The sequence below is a fragment of the Mustela erminea genome, chromosome 7 (assembly GCF_009829155.1).
Source record: "Mustela erminea isolate mMusErm1 chromosome 7, mMusErm1.Pri, whole genome shotgun sequence".
Classification (NCBI taxonomy): domain Eukaryota; kingdom Metazoa; phylum Chordata; class Mammalia; order Carnivora; family Mustelidae; genus Mustela; species Mustela erminea.
The window spans coordinates 12,144,993-12,170,379 of record NC_045620.1 but is presented as its reverse complement, the minus strand read 5'-3'; the positions used below and the strand labels follow the sequence as shown (position 1 = coordinate 12,170,379).

Sequence of the window (25,387 nt, the reverse complement as noted above, 5' to 3'; positions counted from 1 at the left end):
TCCTTGCAGGCTGGAGCGGAGGGTAGTTCGGTGGCATCGCTCTGACCTATCCTGGCCCCTGGGTACAAGTATGACTGGGACCCCTGGCATGACACCCAGGAGGAGCCCAGGAATGCCTGGGAAAATAGTCCCATGTTCCACCATTGCGGTGAAAGGGGAGCTCAGAAAGGAGAACGCAATAGAAAGACCATTCTTTGCCTGCATGCGAGAGCCACGAGCCCACGGTGCGACCTCAGGGAGTCCTCACCCATCTTCCCCTGCAGGAGGACTCATCTACTGCCCCCATTTTGGAGGAAGAAGCAGGTTCCGAGTGGTGACGTCACTGCAGGCGTCGCTGGCTCAGGGACTAGGACAGTATCGATGGGAACCGTCCCTGTCCCACTGCGGCCTTCAGAGCAGGAGCTCACTGCACCCGTGTCGCTGGCCGCCCCGGCCCACCGGGGGCAGCCCCCAAAGGAACCCTCCACAGATCAGGATCTTTGTATTATAAACTGACTTTTAATAATAATAAAAAAAATCTATCATGAATTTAATGAGATCTGTACATTTTAAAGTAAACCAGTGCACAAGGTCCTTGTTCTTGGGGGCTCCTCTCCATCTCCCACCAGTAGGCTAAAGCAAGACTTCGTTTGTATCTGTGTCACCTGTGTCCAGCAACAAGCCCATCTCTTGCAACCTAGGCCACAGTGGCAAGAGAGGGAGGCCCAGGGGGCCAAGATGCTGGTGGGGCTTCAAGCCTCCGGGGCAGTGGGGAATCCATTCCCGACCTCAGCCACCAGACAAGTGTAGAAACCCTCCCCCTCCCCCCGCTACCTCAGCTAGGATGCTTCCCTGCTGGCCCACAGAAGCTAGAGGGGGCAAACTGCTAAGGAGATCCCAGTGTGGGTCCCCGTGCCCAGGTGGTGACCAGGCTGGCTCCCTGTCTCTCTGGCCGGCTGAGAAGTCCCAAATGCCCTGCACTGGGCTCACATCAAAACAATAAGTTACAGAAGCCACCACCCCACGTTTCCCAGTGTCCTCCTCCCTGCAGGATAGACACCTGTGCGGGGCAGCGTCTCAGGTGGGCGGTTCGACCCCCTCCAGGCTCCAACCCTTGCAGCCCGAAGTCCGAAGAGAACAAAGTCATTCATGCGGACACTGACCAACTGCTGGGGAATGGAGGTGGGTGGGAAAAGGAATCATCGTCAATACCTATAAGTGATACTGTAAGACCCTAATATTAAAAAAAAAGATGAAATACATTTTTTGTATTTTCAATAATTTAGTTTTTCTCTTTTTAGTAGAAGTGGGAAGTCGTCAACACTACCTTATGTTGGTCCCCTGTTAGACAATATACCTTTCTCTGAAATTTAAAATGTCAAATATATAATCACACAACCCGGAGTTGGGGGGGAGGGATCTCGACAACACCAACAACATAAAAACCCCAAAATAAACCATAGAGATTTCACGCCATATAAATAAAGTCGGAGCAAATCTCGCACCCAGGGCTGATGGCTTGAGTTCGATGGCGGTCATGTGGGAAGCTGGTGTGGCTTTTGAGTTTCCTCTTGGTGCCAGGGGCTGTGCCCTGTCCCTCGGTCTTTCCCGGCAGAGGCCCGGCTTTCCCGAGTCCACCAAGCGGGTTAGTACAGGGTTAGGGGTGAATGGGAAGCTAAGGTGAGAGAGACATGTGTGTCGCCTGGAATGTGGACTTAGAAGGAAACCAGGGGTTTCAAAAGTGCAGGTTGAGCCATCCTGAGGCAGCTGGGTCCGCAGGCCTCCAGCTCCAGCGCCCGTGACTTCTCCCCTGTGTCTCGGGGACTTGTGGGTAGGAGCCCAGGTCCTGGCCGCACCCATCAGCTAGCTCTGTGGGTCCCCAGCACCCCTCGGGCTTCTGGCAGAAGCGTGGGGAATAGGCCGGCCCAGAGCCAGTCGACCGTCTCCTCCAAGAGTGGGGGCACCGCTGGTCCTCACAGGAGGGGATGGAGAAGGCGGGCGGGTCCTAGAGCAGGAAGAAGCCTCGGCCAGCTCTGGAGGGCAGCGCGGCCCCCTGGGCCTTCCGAAGCCCCGGCTCCAGAGGGCGCAGCCGAGCACCAGGCAGCTGTATCAGCCCATTCAGAGGTCTCCGTCCACCGGTGGCTGGCAGAGGCGGTAGAGCCTGGCGGAAAGAGGGAGAGAGGATGAGGCACAGCCGGGCAGGCCGTTGTTTTGAACACATAATCCCCACGCAGAAAACAAAACCCAAAAAGTATAAGAAGATGTATGTGAAATGCATCCAGGCTGCGCATGCCTTCCCCCGGCGGTCTGGCCCGCTCCAGCCCGGCGCTGGGTTTGCGAACACAGATACACCTGCACGAGCGTGTCTGGGCCTTCAGATACATGGGGAGGGGGGTATGGGTACACGACAGGGGGCTGCAGTCTTCCACACTGAATGGCAGACCAGACCCAGCGCTCAGCCCCTGGAGTTCCTTTCATTTAACAGACCCTGGACACCTCTCCAGCACCCCATGGACAGCCCAGGTTTCCCTAACGTCTACAGTGGCAAGGTTCTGAGCTTCATATGCAAGGAAGACGGAGCCACTCATGGTTCTCAGGAGAGACTTGCCAGCTCTGCTGTCAGGAAAAGGATGGCACAGGGACCAGCTAGGAAGCTGCTGTGGGGACAGGGGCAGGACAGAGGAGCAAGGCAGCCCAGTGGTAGGGAGCTCGGCCCCTGGGCTCCACAGTCTGCCAGGATCCCAGCTCTGCCATCTACTAGTTGTATGACCTAGGACAAGACACTTAACCTCTCTATGCCTCAGTGTCCCCACCAGTCACCTGGAGAGAAGGCTCACAGGGTTGTTTGGTAAAGAAGGAAGACGGTGCCTGGAGTGGTACTCGTCACTCCCCACAGTGGGCCCCATAAATGAGAGGTGAAACCCCACAGGAACACCACAGGGGCTGCCTGGTGTGAGGCCAGGACTTTCATACCAAGCCCAGGCCCTGGCCTTTTTGGGGGGCTGTGGGGGGACAGCAGCCACTCACCGCGGTGCACCCTGGGGCATCTGATCCTTGACTCGGAGATTTTTGGCCAGAATCTCCACCCTGGGGCCCTGGGGAGAAAGAACCATGAGACCCAGAACCTGCTTCTACACCGAGTTCGGGGGCAAGCATGTCGGTGCGGGTGGGTGAGTGGATTGTGGGGAGTAACCGGAGGCCCCAGAAGCTGAAACCCGGGACCCCAGCAGATCAGGAGAAGGTCCAAGTCTGGGGCTGGTGACCACCCAGACCACCCACGTGGTGCTCAGAACCCCCTGTGTCCCCAGCCCACGAGGCCCCGGAGAGCCCCCGGCAGGGGGGCCGCCTCACCTGCTTCCGCATGATGTCCGTGGCCTGCATGATGCACTTGGGCAGCAACCCGTGGCTCCGAGCCAAGATGGCCGCCTGCTCCAGGGAGACACTCAAGGTGCTCCTGCAGGGGTGGGGCGGGAGGGACCATCACTGCCGGGCGGGCCTCATGCCGTGCCCTGCCCTCTCCCCCCGCCCCAGGCCCCAAGAACAGCCCCTCCTGCCCCTAGGTAACTGCTGGATGCGCCGCCCCCTCCCCGGCGGCTTCTCCCTGAGAGCACCCCGCACCACCCCTTTCCCTCTTGTCTACACCCCACACCTGCCCCTCCTTCCTCCCAGCAGCCGGCACCCTGCACACAGTAGGCATTTTACTGCTTTACTCTGGGCACCCCCTGATACGTCAGCACCACACGGCGGGAGCTTTCCTTAGCCTGTTTCTGATATTCCCAGTGGGACAGCTCGGGAGAGGTGCTGGGTAAGTATTTTTGTTGAAGGAATAAATGAAGTGACCGCCCTAATGCCTGCCAGCTTGCTAGCAAGGCTGGACACGGACCCATGTAATCAACCCTCCCATCTGTTCTAACAACTCTAGAACATGGGCTCTGCAGCCAGACCTCGTGGTTTCAAGTCTCAGCCACAGAATGACTCTGTGACCCTTGGGACGTCAGCAGCCTTGGTCTCCTTGACCTTGAGACAAGGGTAGACCGTTCCTAGGGCACTACTGACGGGGGCGGGGGGAGGGTAGGGGCCTGTCCTGTGTTTGGTAGGATGTTCTAGCAGCATCTCTGGCCTCTGACCACTAGATGCCAAAAGGACCCTCTTCTCTTCATCGCGACCATCAGAAATACCTCCAGACATTGCCCAGGGTCCCCTGCGGGGCCAAAATGGCCCTTCACGGAAGCGCCTGGAAATGCCCACACACACTGACTGGCTTGCTATGAAGAGATGAGTCAATCCCTAAACAACGGTGCCTCGTGCACAGTAAGCATTCTCAACAAGCATTTATTGAGCACCTGCTGTGTGCCAAGTGCTGTTCAGTGCCAGGGTAGGGCAGACAGAGAAAGAGAGCGAGTCCCTAGGCTCACAGAGGTGGCCGACACTGGGAGGTGACTGGGAATAAATGAACCCACGAGCCAAGCGCTTCATAGGTGGGGTGGCAGGGCGGCTGCCGAGGAACCGAGTAGGGCAACCGGTGGGGTGCGGAGAGGGTGTGGTGCTGAATCAGGAAGTCGGGGAAGGCCAATCGGAGAAGGCTGACCCTCCACCAGGGGATCAGCAGCGGGGACGAAGGGCAGAGAGGGGGAGGGTGTCCAGAGGGACACAGAGGCCCCAGTGGAGAGGAGTGAGCTCATGCTGACCGGAGTCAAGCAGAACCACACCGCACACACTCTCACTGACACCAACCCCAGAGTCAGGGAGCCAGGCAGTTCCACAGGCCTCCTGGGACCTCCTACTCCCACAGTCCCACTTCCCCAAATGGAGGCCGAGGGCGGGCCCAGGCGGCGACTGGGCTCAACCGGCAGTGCCAGAACTAGGATTCAAACCCAGACTCCTGCCTCCCTGTCCTGGGCCCCAAAGCTCCCAGGAGCCCGTCCAGCCCGGTCCTGGCCCGACGTCACAGCAGCTCACCTCTGCATGCCCGTGCCACACATAGCGATCTGGCAAGCGCCCAGGCGGTAGCAGAGCTCAGAGGAGATGGGGATGAGGCCGGCGCCCAAGCTCCCGCTGGCACCAGGCTTGGGGTGGACGAAGGACTTCATGAGGCGGCAGAGCTCGTCCAGGGCGTTGATGGGGCGTATCAGCTGCGGGGGGGGCGCGCACACCGGACGTTCCGCGGAGCCCCCCCCCCCCGCCTTCCTCCCCGTCCAGCCGTGTTGTTGCAGCTGTGCTCCTGGCTCACCTCTCCCGGGGCTACAGCCCAGTCAACCTTCCACAACCCACGCCCAAGGACCATCTGTAGCTCCCACTGGCCCGCAAGCTGGTATCCAGTGTTTACGCCGCATTTCAGACCTAACCTTCCACCTGCCCGGAGCGCACCCAGCGAAGCCTGAGAGAGGTGGCCCCTCCTGTCCTCTCCAAACAGGGCTTTCCCGGGAAGAACCACCCGCCCTGTACCCACCCCCAACCCGGGCCTTCAGCTTTCCTCAATCCCCCGTGCAGGCATTACATGGTGGTCGGCCAATTCTCTGTCGTCTAATGATTCTGCCAAGCAGACTACAAACTTTCAGAGGCTGTGCCCACCGCTTCTCTGGGAGCCCCAGCCTCTAGTCCCGAGACCAGGACCCCCAGAGCACTGTCAAATTGAAGACCTGCCTGAGCCTGGGAAAGGGTGGAGGGCCTGGAGCACGCACACCTGGAAAGCCACCTGTGCCACGTGGGGACGAGGGCCCCCAACAGCCGGATCCCTCCGCTCCTCCAGAAAAGCGAGAAGCCCCCATTTCATTGGAAACCTTTTGATTTTCAAGTGTTGGCAACTAATCCCGATCAAACGAAAAGAACACCGCGTGGCCACATCTGGCGTAGACTGCTGCTTCGGAGGTAAGCTTGGGTGAATGGGGCGGAGCGGGAAGGCTCAGGTGCGTGGGCCCCGGCTGGGGGGAAACCATGACAGGAATTCCAAAGCCGGTGGGGAAGAAGCTGGAATTCCTGCCGGAGAAGGGGTTCTCCCAGGAGGGATATTCCTGGAGGAGGGACTCCACAGGCCTCAGTGGATTCTCTGCCAGGATTCCGGCTGGGGTGGGACCCCGGGCTCCATTGGCTGCATCGGGACCCCAACAGCCCCCAGCTCCGTCCCAGCTCTGCGGCGGGAGTGGTGAGGGAAAGTGGGGCACACCTGGTCTATCTTCACCGCCGTGGTGCTGGCGTCCGTGGGCAGGTTGGACCGTTCCAGGTAAAATGCCCTGGAAGAGAAAGATGGGGTGAGGGTGTGGTGGCCGCTGCCCTCTGCTCCTCCAGCGATTCTCTCTGAGGGAGCCTAGCACTGCTCTCCCTGTCCACAGCCCCGAGTCCCCCAACAGTGGGAGGGGGAAGGGAGTCCCCTAGTCCTCAAATAGTGGGGGGGCAGGGGGTCCCCTAGTCCTCCAACAGTGGGGGGAGGGGTCCCCTAGTCCTCCAACAGCAGGAGGGGTGAGGGGGTACCTTAGTCCTCCAACAGTGGAAGAGGGGAGGTGTCCTCTAGGCCTCCAACAGGAGGGGGTCCCTAGTCCTCCAACAGCGGGAGGGGGGAGGGGGATGACAAGGGGACTCCTGGGTTACCCCCAGGTACTCCTCAAATGCCACCTCTCCCTGCCTGTCATCTGAATCAGCACCGAACCTCCCCACTATCTGTCCCCTTGTCCTAGTGGACCTTTCCTCTGAGCAGCACTTGTCACCACTGGACACGTTACAGTGCTCTTTGTCTATCGGCTTATTGCTCATTCCTCCTCCTCTGAAAATAGGGCTCAGCTCAATTTTTTCTGTAAAGGGTAGAACAGTAAATATTTAATGGACCAGACGGTCTCTATCAAGATGCTCTCAGCGGCTGCTATCAGTACCTGTGCAAGCAAACACGGCTCGGTGCTAATAAAGCTTTATTGACAAAGCAGGGCAACTGCCACTCTGGATCTGCATCCCACGAAGGAGAGGCTCTGCTTGGCCACTGCTGACTCCGGGGCAAGCACCCAGAACAGAGCCTGGCCCACAAAAGCTCTCATTTAGCGTGTGCTGAATAAAGGAAGGATGGATGAGGGAACGCTCTCAGAGGCAACATTTAAAATATGCCACAATTGGGGCGCCTGGGTGGCTCAGTCGTTAAGCATCTGCCTTCAGCTCAGGTCATGATCCCAGCGTCCTGGGATCGTGTTCCATATCAGGCTCCTTCCTCAGCGGGAAATCTGCTTCTCCCTCTACTTTCCCCTGCTTGTGTTCCCTCTTTCACGATCTCTCTGCCATAAATAAATAAAATCTTTAAAAAAAAATTAAAACATTCCACAAAGGGCACAGGACGGATTGATGGCATCGATCAATTCAGTGAGACACCAGTTTTAAAAATACAGCTGGATATTTTCCAGATAATGAATATTTTCCAAACTAATGAAGGCACCATTCTCCCATTTCCAAATGGTAAAGCCAGACCCCAAAACAGTAAAGCCCTTACACACCCCAAAACCCTGATCTGAGCTGCAGCCTCCCTTCTCCACGGGGTAAGAAGGCGGGGCAGGGGTAGGAAGGGGCTGGGCTGAGGGCGGGGAGTGGGAGCTGCCTTCCTGGGCCTGAGGCTTCCTTCTGGCAGAGGTGGTCCCTGCCCTCCACTTCTCTCTGGAGATCCTCTTCTGGGCAGGGCCAAGGCCCTGGGGACCACCCTCCGTTCCTCCCTAACCCTCCAGGATCAAGAATCCCAGAGCCCCTGGCCCAGGTCCCTCCCCCACACTGAACCAAACAGGCAGCTCCTCTCAATTAGAAAAATCTGCTTTGGAGCCAAACAGAGCCAGTTCAAAGCTCAGCTCAGCCACCAACTCCCTGTGGGACCCTGGGCCAGCTGGGTATGCCCTCGGGGCCTCAGTTTTCTCATCTGCGAAGTGGGTCAGAACGGCCTCCTACGACCACTGGAAGGATGTGACGAGGCTGTGTACACAGAGGGGCTGGCACAGAGCAGGAGCTTAAGGAAAGGCCACTCCCACACATGCTAACGTCCGCCCTGCCATGGCCGTGTCCACACTCCCGTCCCCAACACATAGCCCGTGCAGCTACCTGAGTTTGCGGTAATACTGCTGAACCTTCTCCAGGGACTGGGCGTTGATCTCCTGCTGCAAATCTTCCGCAGCCTGGCTGCCTGGAGGAGGCGGGCCCTCCACATTCTCCAGTGCTGTGAGGGAAGACGGGGGAGGGCAGGTGTTTGGGTCCCAGTGTGCTCAGAGGCGTTGGCCATGCCGGTGGGCCCCACTGGGCGCCCCCCAGCTCACCTCTGGTGAAGAGCACGGTGTGCAGCCTCAGGCTGGCTCCGCCCTCCAGGCGGGAGGGCAGCTTGGAGAAGTGGTAGCTGTCGAGGTAGAAGACGACCCTCAGCGCCTGCCGACTGCCCTCAATGTGGTAGAAGACGCTGGTGTCTGTGGGAGGACACGGCAGGGTGGGGGGCTCACCACCTAGGCCAGAAGGGAGCCCTGCCCCCCGTCACCAGGGCAGCTTCACCCCTGCCTTCAGACCCCCAGATGGCGTTCCGGGGCCTCCCTGTTCTCACCCCCTCAAAGGAGCAGCCTCAGAATCCCCCCCTGCCTTCAGAGAGGCATCCCAGGACTTGCCCGTCTGCCCACCCCAGAGCACTGGTCAGCCTTCCCCGTCTTCCCACCCGCCAGGGCTAGCCTCGGACAGCCCCGGCCTCCCGCACTCAGGAGAGCAGCTCTGACTTTTCATCTCCTTCAGTAGGTCCTAGTTTCCACCACTTCATTCTTGGACCCAGCGCCGATTCTGCCCCACCGGGCAGTCGTGCCTTCAGGGCATCACCACGTTCCTTATACCCCTCACCTGGTAGCCCAGGGCCTCTACCTGGCAAAATCTGTCCTCGAATAGGACCCGCAGCTTATTTACACCCGTACAGGAGAGCCTGCGGCAGGGGTGGCGAAACTACGGCACGCGCACCCCATCCTGCACCCACAGCAAAAACCACTAACCAGTCAATAGCTGCCCCTGAGCCCACATCTGTCTACAGCCAGGCAGCCGGTTCCAGCTGGTACCCGAGAAGACACCTGTTGTCCCTCTAGACTCTAGTCAGTGCATTCTGAACGGATGGTGTTACCCCCAAGGAGGTGGACGTTGGTTCATGGATGGATGGATGGATGGATGGATAAGTAGATGGGATGGATGGATGCATGGACAGATGGACGGATGGACAGACAGGTGGATGGGATGGATGGACAGATGGATGGATGGATGGACGGATGGACAGACAGGTGGATGGGATGGATGGACAGATGGATGGATGGATGGATGCACGGATGGACGGACAGGTGGATGGGATGGATGGATGGATGGATGGATGGACGGATGGACAGACGGACTGGTGGACAGGTGGGTGGATGGATAGGTAGATGGGATGGATGGATGCATGGACAGATGGACGGATGGACAGACAGGTGGATGGGATGGATGGACGGATGGATGGATGGATGGATGGATGGACGGACAGACGGACTGGTGGACAGGTGGGTGGATGGATAGGTAGATGGGATGGATGGATGGTTGGACGGACAGACAGATAGATGGAGAGGTGGATGGGATGGATGGATGGATGGACGGATGGACGGGCAGAACGGACGGACTGGTGGACGGGTGGACAGGTGGGTAGATGGGTGGATGGATGGGTGGATGGATGGATAGATAGATAGACGGATGGATAGATGGAGAAAGAGATGAAATGAACAGGTGGATGGATGGATGAATAGGTAAGTAGACGGGATGGATGGACGGATGGAGGAATGGACGGATGGATGGATGGGGGTTGGACAGGTGAAAGAGTAGGTGGGGGGGAGGGAGGAGGAGAGGAAGAAAATTATGGTATAAACCCTTAGGAAGTCTTCACAAGTCTTCACTCCAAAGAAGGGCTTCTCGTAGAATTTTAATAAGAATTGGGTATTGGCTCTTATTGCCTTCTAAGAGTTGTTGCAGATGGCTGTGTTTATACAGAAAGAATCTCTCTTTTCCCTACTTGCTCCAAGGTTCAGCCTTGAGACTCATGTTGGGAGCAAGAGGTCTGAAAGTGCTAGATCCCAATTTAACCTTGGACACCCTGGTGGCAGGGCGGCCCCAAAGCAAGTCCCCTCCATCCCAGAACACCACCTCTCATGGTCGGGGTGGTAAGAATCACTCACTGGCCACATAGTTCTCATCCAGCTGCTTAAAGGAAAAGGTGACATTGTCCAGCTCTGACAGGGTCACCCAGATGTCCTCCAGCATGGTCCGTTCCTCCTTCTGCAGGAGGGAGACAGGGTGGAAGAGCTTCAGATGCCGTCCCTACCCGGGGATTTCACTTAGAGATGCTGTGATTCGACCCTACCCGGGGATTTCACTTAGAGATGCTGTGATTCGACCCCAGGTAACACACCAGGCGGTGGGCCTACCAGGCACAAGGTCCTGTGCTGGGCTGCCCAGGGCTGGATATGAAATCACATTTGCTCCTGGATCATGTTGTGCCTCCCAAGGTCAGAACCCATCTCTGTTCCAATGTGCACTGACCCTTCTTAGCCATTTCAAACCCAACACACCCAACAAAAGTCCCCATTTCCCCTCTCACGCACCTCCAGCAGCAAAGCGCACCAGCACTGGCCCGGTGCCCAAGACCTAACCCTTTAAGGACTCCTCAGCAGCTCTGTCCCCTCACCTCTGTCCCCTCATGGGAATGTACAGACCATCCCCAGGTCCTGCTGGCCCCGCCACCAAAACCTTCCCCTGACCCACCCACTCCCCCCACCCTCCTCAGCTCCCCAACTACAAGGACCACACCTGCCTCTCTGCAGGTCTCCTTCTGCGACCCTTGCCCTGAGCAAAGCGCAGACAGGGACAACCCTGGAGACGCAGGGAGCGCAGGGAAGCTGAGGGTTTACCAGGCCTAGGTTCCCCTGTGACTACGAGTTAGCTTCCAAAAACTTAATTTGAACTCTATCTCCCACCTGCCTCAAAGCCTCTGAGTCCTCCCTCTGTTTCTAGAACAGTCCCAAGCCCTACAGACGTGGCTAACCTGATCCCCAAATCCCCCCAACCTGCTAGTCTCTGGCCACACTGGCCTCTGCTCAGAGCCTTCGCACATGCTGTTCCCTTTGCCCAGCACACAATCTTCCTCAGACCATTCACCACACCAGCTGTGTGCTACCCAGGTTTTAGTTCAAATGTCCTCAGAGAAGCGGGCTCTGACCACTGAGCCCGAAGATACTCAGCCCCATTCCATCTTCTGCAGAACTCCCCTTCTTTCCATCCCCACTGCTTCCCCTATCCCCTCTGCTCAGGCCGCTTCTTCTCCCCACTCTCAACCCCTGCTAGAAAGTGAGCTTCAGACCCATAACTCCCAGCTCAAAGCCTGGCACACCGTGGCGGCTGATGAAATGATGCACCAGGTCCCACGTCCTCATCTGGGAAGAGCACAGTGAGAGCTGAGTGTTCCAGCGGCCTTTCCCAGAAACCAAATGAAGCCCCCATCTCCCGCCTGGCAGACAGCCACAGTCAACACTGGCCAGCAGAGGGCGCGCCACGGCCACACTTCCCCATCTGGCCAGCAGCCTGGGGCTTCCAGCTTGGCCTGGGACAATGTCTAGGAGGCTCGGAGCTGCAGAGGTGGGGGGAGCTCCAGCAACCAGCACACGGGGTGGATATGGACGAGCAAAGAGCATAGAGCAAGGTCCACTGTGTGCTGCACTTCTGGGGACGTCAGCTCTGGGCACCAGCGCCCCCAATGGCCGAGGCCTTGGCTCTGCCTCCCTGGGGCTGACAGAGGAACCCACTGGATTCTGAGCCCTGAGAGTAGATGGACAGGGCAGTCAGAGATAAGAGGAGATGCAGAGAAAGCAGGACTCCCAGGGGTTACCCAGGGAGAGTCAGACTCCCAGGGTTCCAACCTGAGTCCCTGGGCCTCAGGGTTCTCATCCTTAAAATGTGGGCTGGAAAGGACCCATCTCAGGGCTACGGAGAGGATTAAATGAGATGCTATTTGCCTGATTACTGCCAAAGTCTGCTCTCCAACCTCCCAGTGCCCTCTTGCTCTTCAGTAGTCTCAACCCCACCCAGCAACACGGGTGACTGGTTCAGTGGAGAAGTCAGACCCTGTTCCGTCCTCTACTCAAAACCTTCCCAGGGCTTACCACCACACAGAGTAACAGCCAACGCCCCTACCACAGCCTGCAAGACCCTGCACAATGTGAGGCAGAGAATTCTTATTAGGACTCGCCTCCCCCACCCTCCCCTGGTTCACTCTGCTCCAGCCACATGGGGTACCTTGTTTCTCAGACATGCAGGCTCCTGCCTCAGGGCCTTTGCACCTGCTGTGCTTTCTGCCTGGAAAATTCCTCCCCAATATCCTCATGGCTCCCTCCCTCCCCTCCTTCAGTTCTTCAGTCAGATGTCAACTTCTCAGTGAGGGCTTCGTTGGCCACCTTATCAAAACTTTCAGTGGCTGCCACCTCAGACACTCTCACCTGCTTCCCTCCTTAGCCTTCCTCACTATATATGAGGGTTCCTCAAAAGGGGCCCTGTTGACATTTGGGACCAGAGAACAATCTGTTGGGGAAGGGCACCCTGGACCCTGTAGAATGTTAGCAGCAACCTCAACCTCATTCACCAACCACCAGCAGCATCCACCTCTGCCCTCAGCTGTGACCATCTCAAATATATCCAGACATCATGACGTGTCTCCTCAGAGATAAAACTGCCCTGGCAGAGAACCACTGGTCTATACCATCGATTTTCCTTATTTACACCTCTCCCTCCCCCTACACACACACACACACACACACACACACACACACACACACGGATAGAAGATTCCTGACTACAAGGACACTGTTCTGTTCACCATGGGATCCCCGTGCCTATAATGATGGCATACAGTCAGTGCTCAATAAATGCTGACTGAATGACAGGTGTGTGCAAGCCTGAGCGAGCAACCACGGGCTGTCCCGTACCCTGTCCCGGAGAGGCGCCTCCTGGCCCCCTCACTCACCACGGCAGCTGGCGACAGCAGGGACTGGCAGTGCAGAAGGACGCCGGTGGCCGCCACCTGCTCCAGCCACTTGCGGCTGGCGTCCCGGCTGCTGTCCTCGTACTCGCCGTTGTTGTTGTAGCGGAAGCTGAGGGCCGCCAGCAGCTGCTCGGAGAAGGTGCACACGGCGGCCACCAGGGCCTGGCAGAAGACGGCGTCCCGCCGCAGCTGCAGCTCGGTGTCTGGAGGGAGGCCGGAGACAGGCCCTGCTGGGCTGGGCGCTCTGGTGCCAGCCGCGGGCTCCCCCGCCCCAAAGCCCGGGGCCCCCGAAACCAACCTCCCACCAGACCCTCGGAGGCCGGCTGGCCAGAAGTTAATTAAGCCCAGCCAACCAAAGCCAAGTTCACAAAATCCAATTCTCTGAAAACAAGCCAATTTGCCAACAGACTTAATTCTCTCAATGATCCATCTGCTTATTCAAAAAACAACAACAAAAACTTTTTCATTCTCCTAAGGCTTTCCCAAAACCCTTCCCCTCAGCTGTTCCTCCATGTGTTACGGGATTTCTTGGCCTTGACGGGGGATGACAAGGACACCAAGCATGTCTGCCAAGCTCCGTGCACGCTACCATTTTCTCTGTTTCTGAGAAGTCCACCTTCGTCCTTCCGGCCCCCTGCCACCGCCCATGCCCCGCCAATTTCCCTGGCCCTGCTCTAGACGTGGTTTGCAGAACTGGCCGATTTCAATCAATCCATTGTACACGGTCCCAATATTCTGGGAAAGATTACTTTTGATACTGGCTTCTGCCAACTGGTTTTCAGTGTCTGATGTTGAACTAGATCCTATTTTAGCTGCCCTCCTCAGAAGGGAGGGACAGAGAACACCTCCAACCCCCCCTCCCCACCTCCAGCCCACCATCGGCCCTTTCTTCTTCCCCCTGTCTGCTGGGCAGGGAGTCCCAGGCTGGAGCTGAGGACAGGCAAGGAGCCTCCCTCCTCATCACCCTCTATCCTGTGCCTCCATCAAGATCCACCCAGGCCCAAAAGATGGCAAGAGCCAGGGCTCTTGGCTCCAGGGCCCTAAGACTTGTCCCCTGGAGACAAGAGTCAGAAATGAGGTCTAAACGGTTCTTAGAGGGCCAGAGGCCGTGATGTTACCTTCCCCATGCGGGCCCCAATGACCATGGGAAAGTTGACCTTGGCCGGCAGAAGAAGTCTCCCTGGACTGCAATCAAGAAAGCCCCGGCCAGGACAGCCTCTCCTGGACACACTGGTAGGTGCCAATCACAGACACTGCCCCGTCAAAGGCCTCACCTGTGCATTTCAGCAAGGCCAGGAGCAGCTGGTTCTTCCCATCTGGAAGGAGAAGGCAGAGAAAAGACAGGCTGAGAGGAGTCCGCAGAAGGGGCGGTGCAGGAGCTCCTCGGTGGCTCAGTCGGCTGAGCGTCAGCCTTCGGCTCAGGTCATGATCCTGGGGTCCTGGGATCCAGCCCCACGTCAAGCTCCCTGCTCAGTGGAGAGTCTGCTTCTCTCTCTGCCCCTCCTCCCCAGCTGTGATCTGTCTCTGTCTCTAATAAATAAATAGAATCTTTAAAAAAAAAAAAAAAAAGTGGGGGTACCATGTAGCTGGGCGCTCCCCATGGCTCAGGCGCTCGGAACCCCCCACAGCAAAGTGCCCCCTTCCCCCAGCACACACCTGCTGTGCTAAGGAAGCTTCCGTTGAATACCGGATGAATTCTAGGAACCCCAGACATCCAGGCAACGGAACCCCAAGTGTTTCCATGTGCCCACCAAAGAGACTGAAGCCGGCCCCTCCGACTTGTGGGCCAGAGCCCAGGCGCGGGCCCACACTCACACGTGGACATATGCACAGGCATGTCCTCGGGTCCTTGTACACATCCCACATAGCCACGGCCTGGCACACCCGTGGACAAAGCCCAGACCTTCCAGAGACGGGCCTCACATCCTCTCTTTCCTGCAGAAAGAGGCTCTTGGGCCCAGTAGGGGCTCACAAGGAAACTCAGACAGGCCCTCGGAGTCAGCCTCTTGAAGCCTTGCTGTCCTGGAGAGACCTGAGGCGCAGGCTGGCGTGGGAGTAACAGCCACTGTTACTACCGCGGGGCACCCACTTCCTGACGGCTTCCCGTGTGCCACACCGTCGTGGCACATGGGACTGAGGCGGCCCGATGAGCCCATTTTACACGTGAAGGTGTGAAGGCAGAGAGAGATCAAAGAACCTGCCGAAACCAAGCAGCCCGGCGTGGGAGAGCTGAAACTCAGTGATCCGGCTGCAGAATCCGTGCTCTTAACTGACTGTAGTTTGGAAAACGGGATGGCTCGGGGCCAACGCAGACTTCCAAATCAGAGGCTGCTCTTCCCAGGGCGGGCGGCCATGAGGCCTACACATGTCCTGCTGGCCTGGGGTTTCTCCAACCCAGGAGGCCCAGGCTCAAACACCGCCAAGGACCGAAGAGATCACATCAGAAGTCTGAGGCACACAGCAGGCAGCAGGGAGGACTGCGGAGTGGAGGGATCCGGACAGCACCCTCGGCCCCCCTCTCTAGCTGGAAGTGAATGTGGGACTGCAGGCCTATTACCTGCCAGATCTTCTGACTGTTCGAGAGCAGTCGGAAAGCTACTTTTTTTTTTTTTTTTTTGAGAAAGAGAGAGCATGTGAGTGGTTGGGGGCAGGGAGAGAGAATCCCAAGCAGGCTCCATGCTCAGCAAGGAGCCCTATACAGGACTCAATCTCATGACCCTGAGATCACGACCTGAGCCGAAGCCAAGAGCCAGATGCTTAACTAAGTCACTCCTAGAAATCTAGATTTTTATGTGACTTCTTGGATTATAAATACTGGCAGTGGATTCACATTTAATGCTACAGTATCCAAACCTACCTGTGGGCCCCCAGCTTATGACCTTAATAACAAATAAAAGGAATTGAATTAAATCCATCATTTCGGAGCCAGAGAAGGAAAAACCAGTTCGGCCTTCTCAGCCTCCTGCCTGCAAGGAAGCCCCAGGCACCCAGGATCAGCAGTTCCCAGGTCATACAAGGCCCAGGGCCATGCCGAGGGCAGGACACTCAGCTGAGAAAGGGGCACCCGCTCTCCTTGTTCCCCTGGGCATGGACAGACATGGGACATGAGACAGACCCATTCCTGATCTTTCTACATCCCACATCAAGAACCGAAGGCCACAGAACATCCTTCCCTGATCAACTCACCTTCCACGTATCTCTGAATGTTGTCCACCAGGGTCTTGATGGAGTTGGGAAGGTTCCAAGGGTCCTCCTGGATGCTGATCTGGATCAAGCTCCGGCCACGGATTGTACACTCTTCTTTCTGTTTGAACTCTGGGGCAGGAAAGTGAGAGAGGTAGCTTTGAAGAATGATGGCACAAATGCCTCTAGCCCATCACCAGATTCCAAAGCTCAGGATCCTAGATCAAGGATGCTGGCAGGGGCTGCCTGGGTGGCTCAGTGGGTTAAAGCCTCTGCCTTTGGCTTAGGTCATGATCTCAGGGTCCTGGGATCAAGCCCCACATTGGGCTTTCTGCTCAGCAGGGAGCCTGATTCCTCCTCTCTCTCTGCCTGCCTCTCTGCCTACTTGTGATCTCTCTGTCAAATAAATGAATATCTTTAAGAAATAAAAAAGAAAGGATGCTGGCAGGACTCTTTAGAATTAACTGGTCCATGGAAGACAAATCCGTGGGAAGTATGCTACTGATTCATAGTACTGCACTTGTGGCAGACATCACTAATCAATCTCCACATTCCTTCCCTCTAGTCTGAGCCTGCAGCTTCTCAGTTATAACCAATCCAATGCAGACATCACAAATCAATCACCGCATCCTTTTCTCCCAAGCCTGGATGTGGTCATGGAAAAATTCTCAGGTACTACCTCCTCACAGCCACAATCAAGCTGGCACATGAGTTGTAACATTTTCCCTATATAGAGAGGGAAGTCTTGGCACAGAACCTTGCCTAAAGTCACACAGCTGGGTAATGACAGAGACAGGATTTGAACCTGGCCCCAGCAGAACCATTCAAAGGCCAGGCCCCTGTCCTTTTCCTCTTTCTTCCTATGAGGTCTCAGGTTTCTGAGATATCTGTGGTTTTTCTGAGTTTGACATTTCTGCTTGTTGAGGCCCATCCCTGGGAGAGATGACCATGAGACAACAGGAGGGACAGAGGACCTACGACACTCCCACGCCTCACCACTTCCCACCCTTATTTAAGGAGCAACTCTTGCACTCAACCAAGAGCTCCTTGAGGTCAGGGCAGTATCACATCCATCTTGGGGTCCCAAGCACCCAGCACAAGGCCTGACATGAGCTGGTTCCTGGGAATTACTGGATGGATAGATGCATGGATGATGGATGGATGGATGGATGGACAGTGGATGGGTGGGAGTGGGTGGGCGTGTAGACAAGATGGTGGACAGATGGATGGGTAGATGGTAGGCAGGTGGGCATGTGAATGAGTGGGTGGATGGACAGATGAATGGATGGACAGTGGAGGAGTGGTGGGTGATGGGTAGGCGTGTGGATGAGTGGTGGGTGAGTGGGTGTGTATACAGGTAGGTAGGTGGACGGACGCATGGCGCGTGAGTGGGCGGACAGGCACACGGATGAGTTGGTAGATGGATGGTGGGTGGGTGGGTGTGTGGGTGGTTGGGTGGGCGTGCAGATAAGTCAGTGGATGGACGGATGAATGAAGTGACAGGGGAAAGGTGGTAAGTGGGTGGGTTAGTATGTGGATAAGTAAGTACGAGTGGGTGGATGGTGGGCAGGTGGATGGATGGTGGGTGGGTGCGTGGGTCGATGGGGGCATGTGGATGAGGCAGTGGATGGATGGACAGTGGATGGGTGGCTGATGTATGGTATGTGGACGAGTGGGTGGGCGAGTACACCGACGACAGGTGGTTGGGCAAATGGGAGAAAAGGCTGGTGGAGGACACAAAAGTCAATTCCCTTTCTCTCCGTCATTTTCCCTTTCTCTCCATCATTTTTTCTCTCCGTCATTTTCTCTTTCTCTCCGTCATTTTCTCTTTCTCTCCGTCATTTTCCCTTTCTCTCCGTCATTTTCCCTTTCTCTCCGTCATTTTCCCTTTCTCTCCGTCATTTTCCCTTTCTCTCCGTCATTTTCCCTTTCTCTCCGTCATTTTCTCTTTCTCTCCATCATTTCAAGAATCAAGGGTCGATTTGGTTCCAGTAAATCCTTAAGGCTTCTTTAACTCACTGATCCCTCTCAGGAAAGCACGAAGAGCTCTGGGCGGGCCCACAGCATACCTCATGACAGTATAATGACCTTTTTTTGTTGATGCTTCCAGTGGATTTAGCATCGTGGTAATCACGATTTCATAGGATGTTATGCTGGTTTTCCTCATACACGGGGAAGTTAAAGAAGCTCTTTTCAAGATTAAATTTTTAAAAGGGAAATATTTTCACGAAAAGTTATGTCAATGCTAACAAAGACAGCAAATGAATTTGGTTTTAAAAAAACATGAAGATGGAGGTAGGATCTGTGAGTGCAGCTAAAATGACAAAGGAGGGAAAGTGGGAATTTAGCAAGCTGCTCTGGTCCTTCCCTTCATGTTACAAACACACAGACAAAGGCCCCAGAAAGGCTCAGGACCAGTCCAGGGGTCTGCAAACTTTTTTGGAAAGAGCCTCAGAGGAACTGGTTTAGGCTCTGCAGGCATGTGGTCTGTTACAAATAGTTTCTGTCTTTATTTTTACAACTCTTCATTAAAAAAAAAAAAAAAAAAAAAATCACTCTCAGCTCCTGAGAATAAAACAAGCTACGGGTGGATATCGCCCAGGAGCTGAACTTGAGCTTGCTGACCCCAGGACTAGCCCACAGCCAGGGGGCAGGAGAGGGACAAAGCTGGGATTATGACCCAGGTGTCCTGCCCCGTCCGGCACGCATTCCCCATGGCAGGCTGTCTCCCTGCTGGGGGCCAGACGCCATTCCCAGCCTAGGGACTCCTGTCCGCTCACCTTGTAGGCTGTGGTCCATGGGGAAATGCTTGGTCTCTTCAAAAGCCCTGCTCATGACTGGCCCCTTGAGGAGTGCGTGGATGGAGTCCACCTGGGCAGCAGGAAGCTCCAAGTTAGTCTGGCCCCTTCAGCCCTCCAGGGGACGCAACCCACAGCCCCTACCCCAGCTCCTGGCTCTTCTGTTCTCACCAGGGGTGATGGGAGGACCCCGAGGTCAGGCTGGGGGTGGGGACAAAGGTCCTACCTGGTTAAAGAGATGCTCCAGGCAACCGTGAAGCTTGTCCTGCTTGTCTGACGGGATCCGCATGTCACAGGGCAGCTCATCCCCTGGAAGAAGGAAGAAGCCATGGCCACCAACTATCCCTGCCCCATTCAGCCACATCTTCCCAACCTCGGCCAAGAAGGCAGTATAGGAACAGAGTTCCAAAACCCCAGGCATATCTGGAGTCAGAAGACTCAGATCCTGGCTGTGTGACACTGGGCAGATCACCTGCCCTCTTCTGAGCCTCAGTTTCTTCATCTGCAAAACAGACACCAGGAACTAGAGCATTACACAATGTCAAGTCATTGTCATTACTCCATTCTGCAAATGAGGAGCCAGACGGCCAGAGAAAAAGAAGCTGGATGTCAAGTCTCCAGATTCATCTCCCAGCTGTTTGAGTTAAATCACCTCCCACACATAAGCTCCTGCCTAAAACCTCCCCAGGGACACTTTATGTGGCTAAACATCTTACGTGATGAAACATTTATCTGAAGTTTAGCAATATCGTCAATTATACTCCAGCTTCTTTTTCTTCTGTCGAACTGAAGTATAATTACAATTAAATCTGTAGGCACGGACTAGCTCGGGAAGAGGCCAGAAGGCAGCAGGGACAGTGGGAGCTGGGGAACCCGCGGCCGGGTGACCAGGGCGGGAGAGAGGCTTGTCATCGCCCGCCCTCTCGTGCCTTCTGAAATGGGAACCGTGTGGATGTATGACCTAAGCACAAAATAGATTTTTTTAAAGGCTGTAATCAATGAAACTAAAATAAAAACAAATTTCAGCCCTTCAGGGAAAGCTGCAAGTGCAGTCTAGTCTCATTTATAAGCGATTGTTTCTGTCTGTGTGTCCAGCTGGCCATCCACCCACACGTCCATCTGTGCAGAAATACGCGCTCACCAGTCATCTCCAAATACCACCCCCGCGGTCACTTCTGGGGGACGGGGTGACACTCTGACTTCTTCTTCTGACTTCTTCTGCTCTTTTCTGGGTCATCAGAAATGTTGGTTTGAGCATGCGTCATTTTTACAGAGAGCGTCAGGTCACCCTACTCGAGTGACATCACTGTCCGACACCCCCGTCCGTCAGCGCATCTGTCCCTACTGTTCCGGGTCTGGGACATCCATGGAGAACGTGGGCTCCACAAGCACCAGGACCTTCGTCTCTCCCTTCACGGCTGAGGTCCTAGCACACAGTGGGTGCTCCAAAAACAGCTGTTGACTACGTGATTGAAAGGGAATATGCCACCACTCTACGCGAAGCAATAGAATAAAAGCGAAATAAGCAAAACTGAATCCCGGTGCGGGGAGGCGGCTCTCCGGGAGCACGAGCCGCTGTACTCACCAGACCCCATCTCGTCACTGCCCAGGTAGGAGCTGTTACTTCTCACGCTGGTGTACGACAGGACCGAGTCCCGGTTACTGTTACACTCGCTGCAAAGGGGCAGAGAGGAAGGGATGTGTCACCCTCCGGGGCACACCTTCGGGTCCCAGCTCCCAGATCCCACATTCTCCTGGCCCCCTGACCCCCAGTGCCAGAGACAGGGAGGGCTGTCCGGGTGGGTAAGCTCAGAAAGGACAGGGGATCAAATCTCACAGTTCTTCCCTTCACCTTTTTGACAATTAAGGGAAACATCGCAGGACCCCAAAATGTAAGAATGGAACTCTCGGACTAGGGACAGGAGGCCCCAAGGACACCGAGCACCCAGTTAGCCCGAGCATCCCAATGTGTTAACACCAAGCCAGAAACACTGACCAGTGGCTCCGGTGAAGACAGAAAGAAAATGAAAAGGCTGAACTGGGGCGAAGGGTTTCCTCGTCCCATGTGGCCAGTTCTGTTTTCTGACGCACCCCGTAAGATTCTACTTTATTCACGATGGTCGTTACATAACCTTTCGCTGGAGACCACAAGGCTTGTTTACTCGAGGCAAGAAATTCAATTTACCCACTATATAGTTTACGATGGGAAACTGAGTTTTTAGTGTTATTTTACCCACTAATTAGGACTTTGCTGATCTGGTTATCATTAACCTAACCAGCAAGAAAACAATTCAGAATCTCTCAGAGTTAGAAAGGGGGGGAAACAGTCTTTTCCTCCCTGCATCAAGTAAAAATATAGGGTGTTCGTTGTAGGAACCGTATGTCTTGTGTTGAGTTTGAAAACACGCCACAGACCTTGACCTTTTCTTTGTCCACATTCCGTGAACAAGTGCAGAGCGGAACTGCGGCCAGACAGACAAATGGGGGCCACAGGGGGCCACAGGGGACCAGGCCCTGCAACGCTGGCCTCAGGGCAGGAGAGCCAAAGGGGGAATCTGGGATGTGCTCTGGGGGTCTCAGAGAATCCCCCAGAACCAACTGGTTTAGAACACTGCTCCATCCCACTGTGTTCTAGGAAATGTCCCACTGATTCTGACTTCCAATCCTGGTGCGGGGATTCTAAGATACCAGTGTCCTCAACTCTCCCCCCCGGCCATCCACATCCGACCCCACATGATCCGCACGTGATGGCCTCACCTGTAGGAGTCACGGTAGCTCATGGTGTCATGGCCCGAGTCCTCCTGTTCCTCCTCAGACACCTTGAAACACACCTTCTTGATGCCCCCATGGTCGGCCCTGTCCATTTCGCTCTCGTCACTGACCAGCGGCGGGGATGAGGCCTCCTCGGCCAAGGGGGGATCACAGGACACACCGGAGGTGGGCTCCGTGATGGTGGACAGCAACCTGTGGGACCAAAGAGTGTCAGCTTAAAGGCATAGGGCCCCAGCTTCATTCTCCTCCAGGAGCCTGGCCTCTGACTCAAAACACAGGGAGCCATCAAATGCTTCCTATCCCTTCCCTGAAAATCCGGCCAGCAACTCTACAGATACACATACACCGTCCCTCCTGTAGGGGGCATGACGTAGGGGGCAGGAGGTTTACTTCAGGCGAAGCCACAGGAGGCTCAAAAAGCACCAAACACAACTAGGAAACTCCGCATAAAAGGCCCAGAGAGCAAATCTCTTCAGCTTTGCAGGCCCTCACAGTCTGCTACTACTCAACTCCTCCACGCTGCTGCTGTGGTGGGAAAGCATCGCAGACAAGATATAAAAGTTTTATGTTCCGATAAAACTTTATTTAAAGAAGAAAAAAAAGAAAAGAAAAAAAAAAGCAGTGGGCTGAGCTGGATTTGGGCCACAGGTCATAGTTTGTCAGTCCCTGGCCAGAATATAATGGTTAAGTGCATAGGGTTTTAAGACAGGCCCCATATTCAAATCACAATGCTACCATTTCCTAGCTTAGAGACCTAAAGCAACTACTTAACCTCTCTGAGGCTCAGTTTCTTCAGCTGCAAAATGGAGTCATACCAGTAACTGTGTCCTAGGTAGCTGTCAAGATTAAGGGACTAAGGGGCGCCTGGGTGGCTCAGTGGGTTAAGCCTCTGCCTTCGGCTCAGGTCATGGTCCCGGGGTCCTGGGATCGAGCCCCGCATCGAGCCCCGCATCGGGCTCTCTGCTCAGCAGGGAGCCTGCATCCCCCCGCCCACCCTCACCGCCTGCCTCTCTGCCTACTTGTGATCTGTCTGTCAAATAAATAAAATCTTTAAAAAAGAAAAAAAAAAAAAAAAAAGATTAAGGGACTTAAAACGTACAATGTTCAGAAAAGTGTCTGGTGCCTTGCAGGTGACCATTGGACCCCGCTGACCTACCCCACCTCCCCTCAGTGGGCTCCGCGTTAGCATTTGCCCCACCCTGCAGGTGAGGCTCAGACAGGCCAAGCGCCTCAGTCGCACGGCTCTCGCCTCCAGAACCTACATTATTTTTCCTTTATAGAGGACAATTTCCAACTCCCACAAAAGCAGAAGGAACAGCATGAGACGCCCCAGGGACCCCGCAGGCCACTGCAGCCCTGGCAACTCAGGGCCCACCTCTGTCTCCTTACTTGTTCCCACTGCTTTTACCTCCGCTTGAGTATTTAAGATGATTCTAAGATATCATGAATTTCCCCCATAATGACTTTTACGTGCGTCTCTAGCACATAAGCACTTTCTTTTAAAGCAACGTTCTTCACTGTCGCCCCACCCCCACTCCCCAGAAACGTTTAGCAATTTAGCACATTTCCTGCGAGGCAAACATTTAGCAATGCCCAGAAACATTTCTATTTGTCACAACTGATGTGGGGGAGGAGGGGGGCACTTCTGGGCTCGGGTGAGTAGAAGCCCACTGGGTCACTAAATGTCTCACAGCACACGGGACGGCCCCACAGCAGAGGACGACCCAGCCCGAAATGCCAGTGGTGTCAAGGCCGAGAAACCGTCTTGCAAACATAACCAGTCTGCTGTCACCACACCTAACAAAATCAGTAATTCCCCAATACCATCTCGTATGCCCACCCATATTCAAATGTCCCTGACAGTCTTAAAGGTGTCTTTTCACAGATGATGTGTTGAAAACAGATTCTTGACCAGGTCCAGATGTTGTACACGGCTGATGTGTGTCTCAAGTCTCTCTTCTTCCTCCCTGTACCTGCTGCCCCACCCCCACCCCCACCTGTGTGTTAAAGAGACTGGGTCACTTGTCTTCTAGAGTCACCCACGCCATAGATTTGGCCACCCGCCCTCCCAGAGTGCCGCTTCAGCACCCTCTATCCCCCACACCCCGTCGCTGAGTACTTAGACCCAGACTCTGGCTGGAGGACAGACATTTCCACTGTGTGTCCTGTGGCTTGACACCGAGAAGGACACGTCCAGCGGTCTCTCCTTCTGCAAAGAAAGTTCCCTCCAAACCTTTCTCCAAATAGCATCAGCATTTCCTAGTGACTGCTGCCTACAGCCATTATTTCATTAGAGCAGTGGTTCTCCATCGGAGGGGGGGGGGCTCTACCCACCCCCCACCACCCCCTGCAGGGAGCATTTGGCAATGTCTGAGGACATTTCCGGCTGTCACAATCTTGGACCAGGGGAGCCATAGTATCTCGAGGATACAGACCAGGGGCATCACTAAGTCACCTATGAGGTAACCTCACAGCGCCCCCCCCAATACAAAGGGTTATTCTACCCAAAACGTTGGCATTGCTGAGGCTAGCAAATGCTGACACTCCCACTCCCTCCCCTGTTCCCTCTGGGGCCAGACGCACCTGTTAATCTGGGTGACATACTGCTTCATCTCCTTCAAGGCCACGTCCAGTTTGGTGAAGAGCTGCCGGTAGGCTCCCTGGATCTCACGATCCTCCTGTTTGAGTAGGAAGCTCAGGCCCCGGTCCTCCTGGCTAGCAGTTTCACTGGCGGACCCAAAGCCACTGTCGTTGAGGCCCTGCTGTTGGAGGTCCCCGTCAACAGCAGGCAGGCACTTCCAGGATGGGGCAGCCATGGTGGTGATACAGTGCTGGGTGTAGGACATGGGGTTCAGGTGGCCTACAGCAGGAGGAGAGGGGGCGCTCGTTTGGAAACAGCCTCCAGACACCCATAAACCCCTTAGAAATATACAAACCTATTCCATGGATCCCAATGAGTGAGAAAAACTTTCTATTAAATATTCGTTTAATTGACTAGATAACTTGGAGAGGAAAGTTTCAGTTTGAGATGCTTTTAACCACCATGAAACTTTTCCTGACTGGAACACAGACATAATGGCTGATACTACAGCAGCCGTTTTACATCATAAGGCATCCTTCAGGAAGGAAGCCACCTCTAGAGATGGTGAGCTAGAAGGAACCTGGATCCCTGATGGCTAACTGGGGAGCCACCACTCTAGTCCTGGACTACTGGTCTCTGGACATGTTTCCACAGACCTGAACACAACATCTAACAGACACACGCAGTTACCTTGCTCGGGGTCAAGGCCGATGAGGGAGGGTTTACGACCGAAACGGATACTGAAGGACCTGCCAACTGAGGGAGTGGTCTTGGGGTAGGACACTTCCATGAGGTTGACGTGGCAATTGGTGGGGCAGAAGTCCAGGCCACACAGCGGATGGGGTTCCGGGGATGCTTGTTTGAAGGGTGGGCTGACCCTGCTCTTCAACTGGGCTGCAAACTGAGAAAGGTAGGGGATATGGGGTCATGATTCAGGGGTCTTGGAATTCCGGCCCTCCTCCAGCACCCACTTCACCCTAGTCTAGGCCAGACACTCCAAAACTAGATAAAATGCCAACAGCTTCAAATGGAAAAGTGAATTCCCCT

General features: G+C 55.2%; 1 protein-coding gene across 2 annotated transcripts in view; it reads right to left on the bottom strand.

The window, feature by feature from the left end:
• Positions 1-476: 476 nt before the first annotated feature.
• The window catches only part of PREX1 (phosphatidylinositol-3,4,5-trisphosphate dependent Rac exchange factor 1), a 176,228-nt gene continuing 151,317 nt past the window's right edge, over positions 477-25,387 (bottom strand). For both annotated transcript variants that reach the window (XM_032350412.1, XM_032350413.1), the window contains 17 exons: positions 25,031-25,241; positions 24,343-24,619; positions 21,745-21,951; positions 20,573-20,661; positions 19,214-19,296; positions 18,970-19,060; positions 16,193-16,321; positions 14,281-14,322; positions 12,989-13,209; positions 10,152-10,251; positions 8,250-8,393; positions 8,038-8,152; positions 6,143-6,209; positions 4,939-5,111; positions 3,331-3,433; positions 3,007-3,074; positions 477-2,140 (listed from right to left, as the gene is read on the bottom strand). In XM_032350412.1, the coding sequence (XP_032206303.1) occupies positions 2,098-2,140; positions 3,007-3,074; positions 3,331-3,433; positions 4,939-5,111; positions 6,143-6,209; positions 8,038-8,152; positions 8,250-8,393; positions 10,152-10,251; positions 12,989-13,209; positions 14,281-14,322; positions 16,193-16,321; positions 18,970-19,060; positions 19,214-19,296; positions 20,573-20,661; positions 21,745-21,951; positions 24,343-24,619; positions 25,031-25,241 (2,163 nt within the window). In that variant the 3' untranslated portion in view covers positions 477-2,097. The remainder of the gene's footprint in view (positions 2,141-3,006; positions 3,075-3,330; positions 3,434-4,938; positions 5,112-6,142; positions 6,210-8,037; positions 8,153-8,249; positions 8,394-10,151; positions 10,252-12,988; positions 13,210-14,280; positions 14,323-16,192; positions 16,322-18,969; positions 19,061-19,213; positions 19,297-20,572; positions 20,662-21,744; positions 21,952-24,342; positions 24,620-25,030; positions 25,242-25,387) is intronic.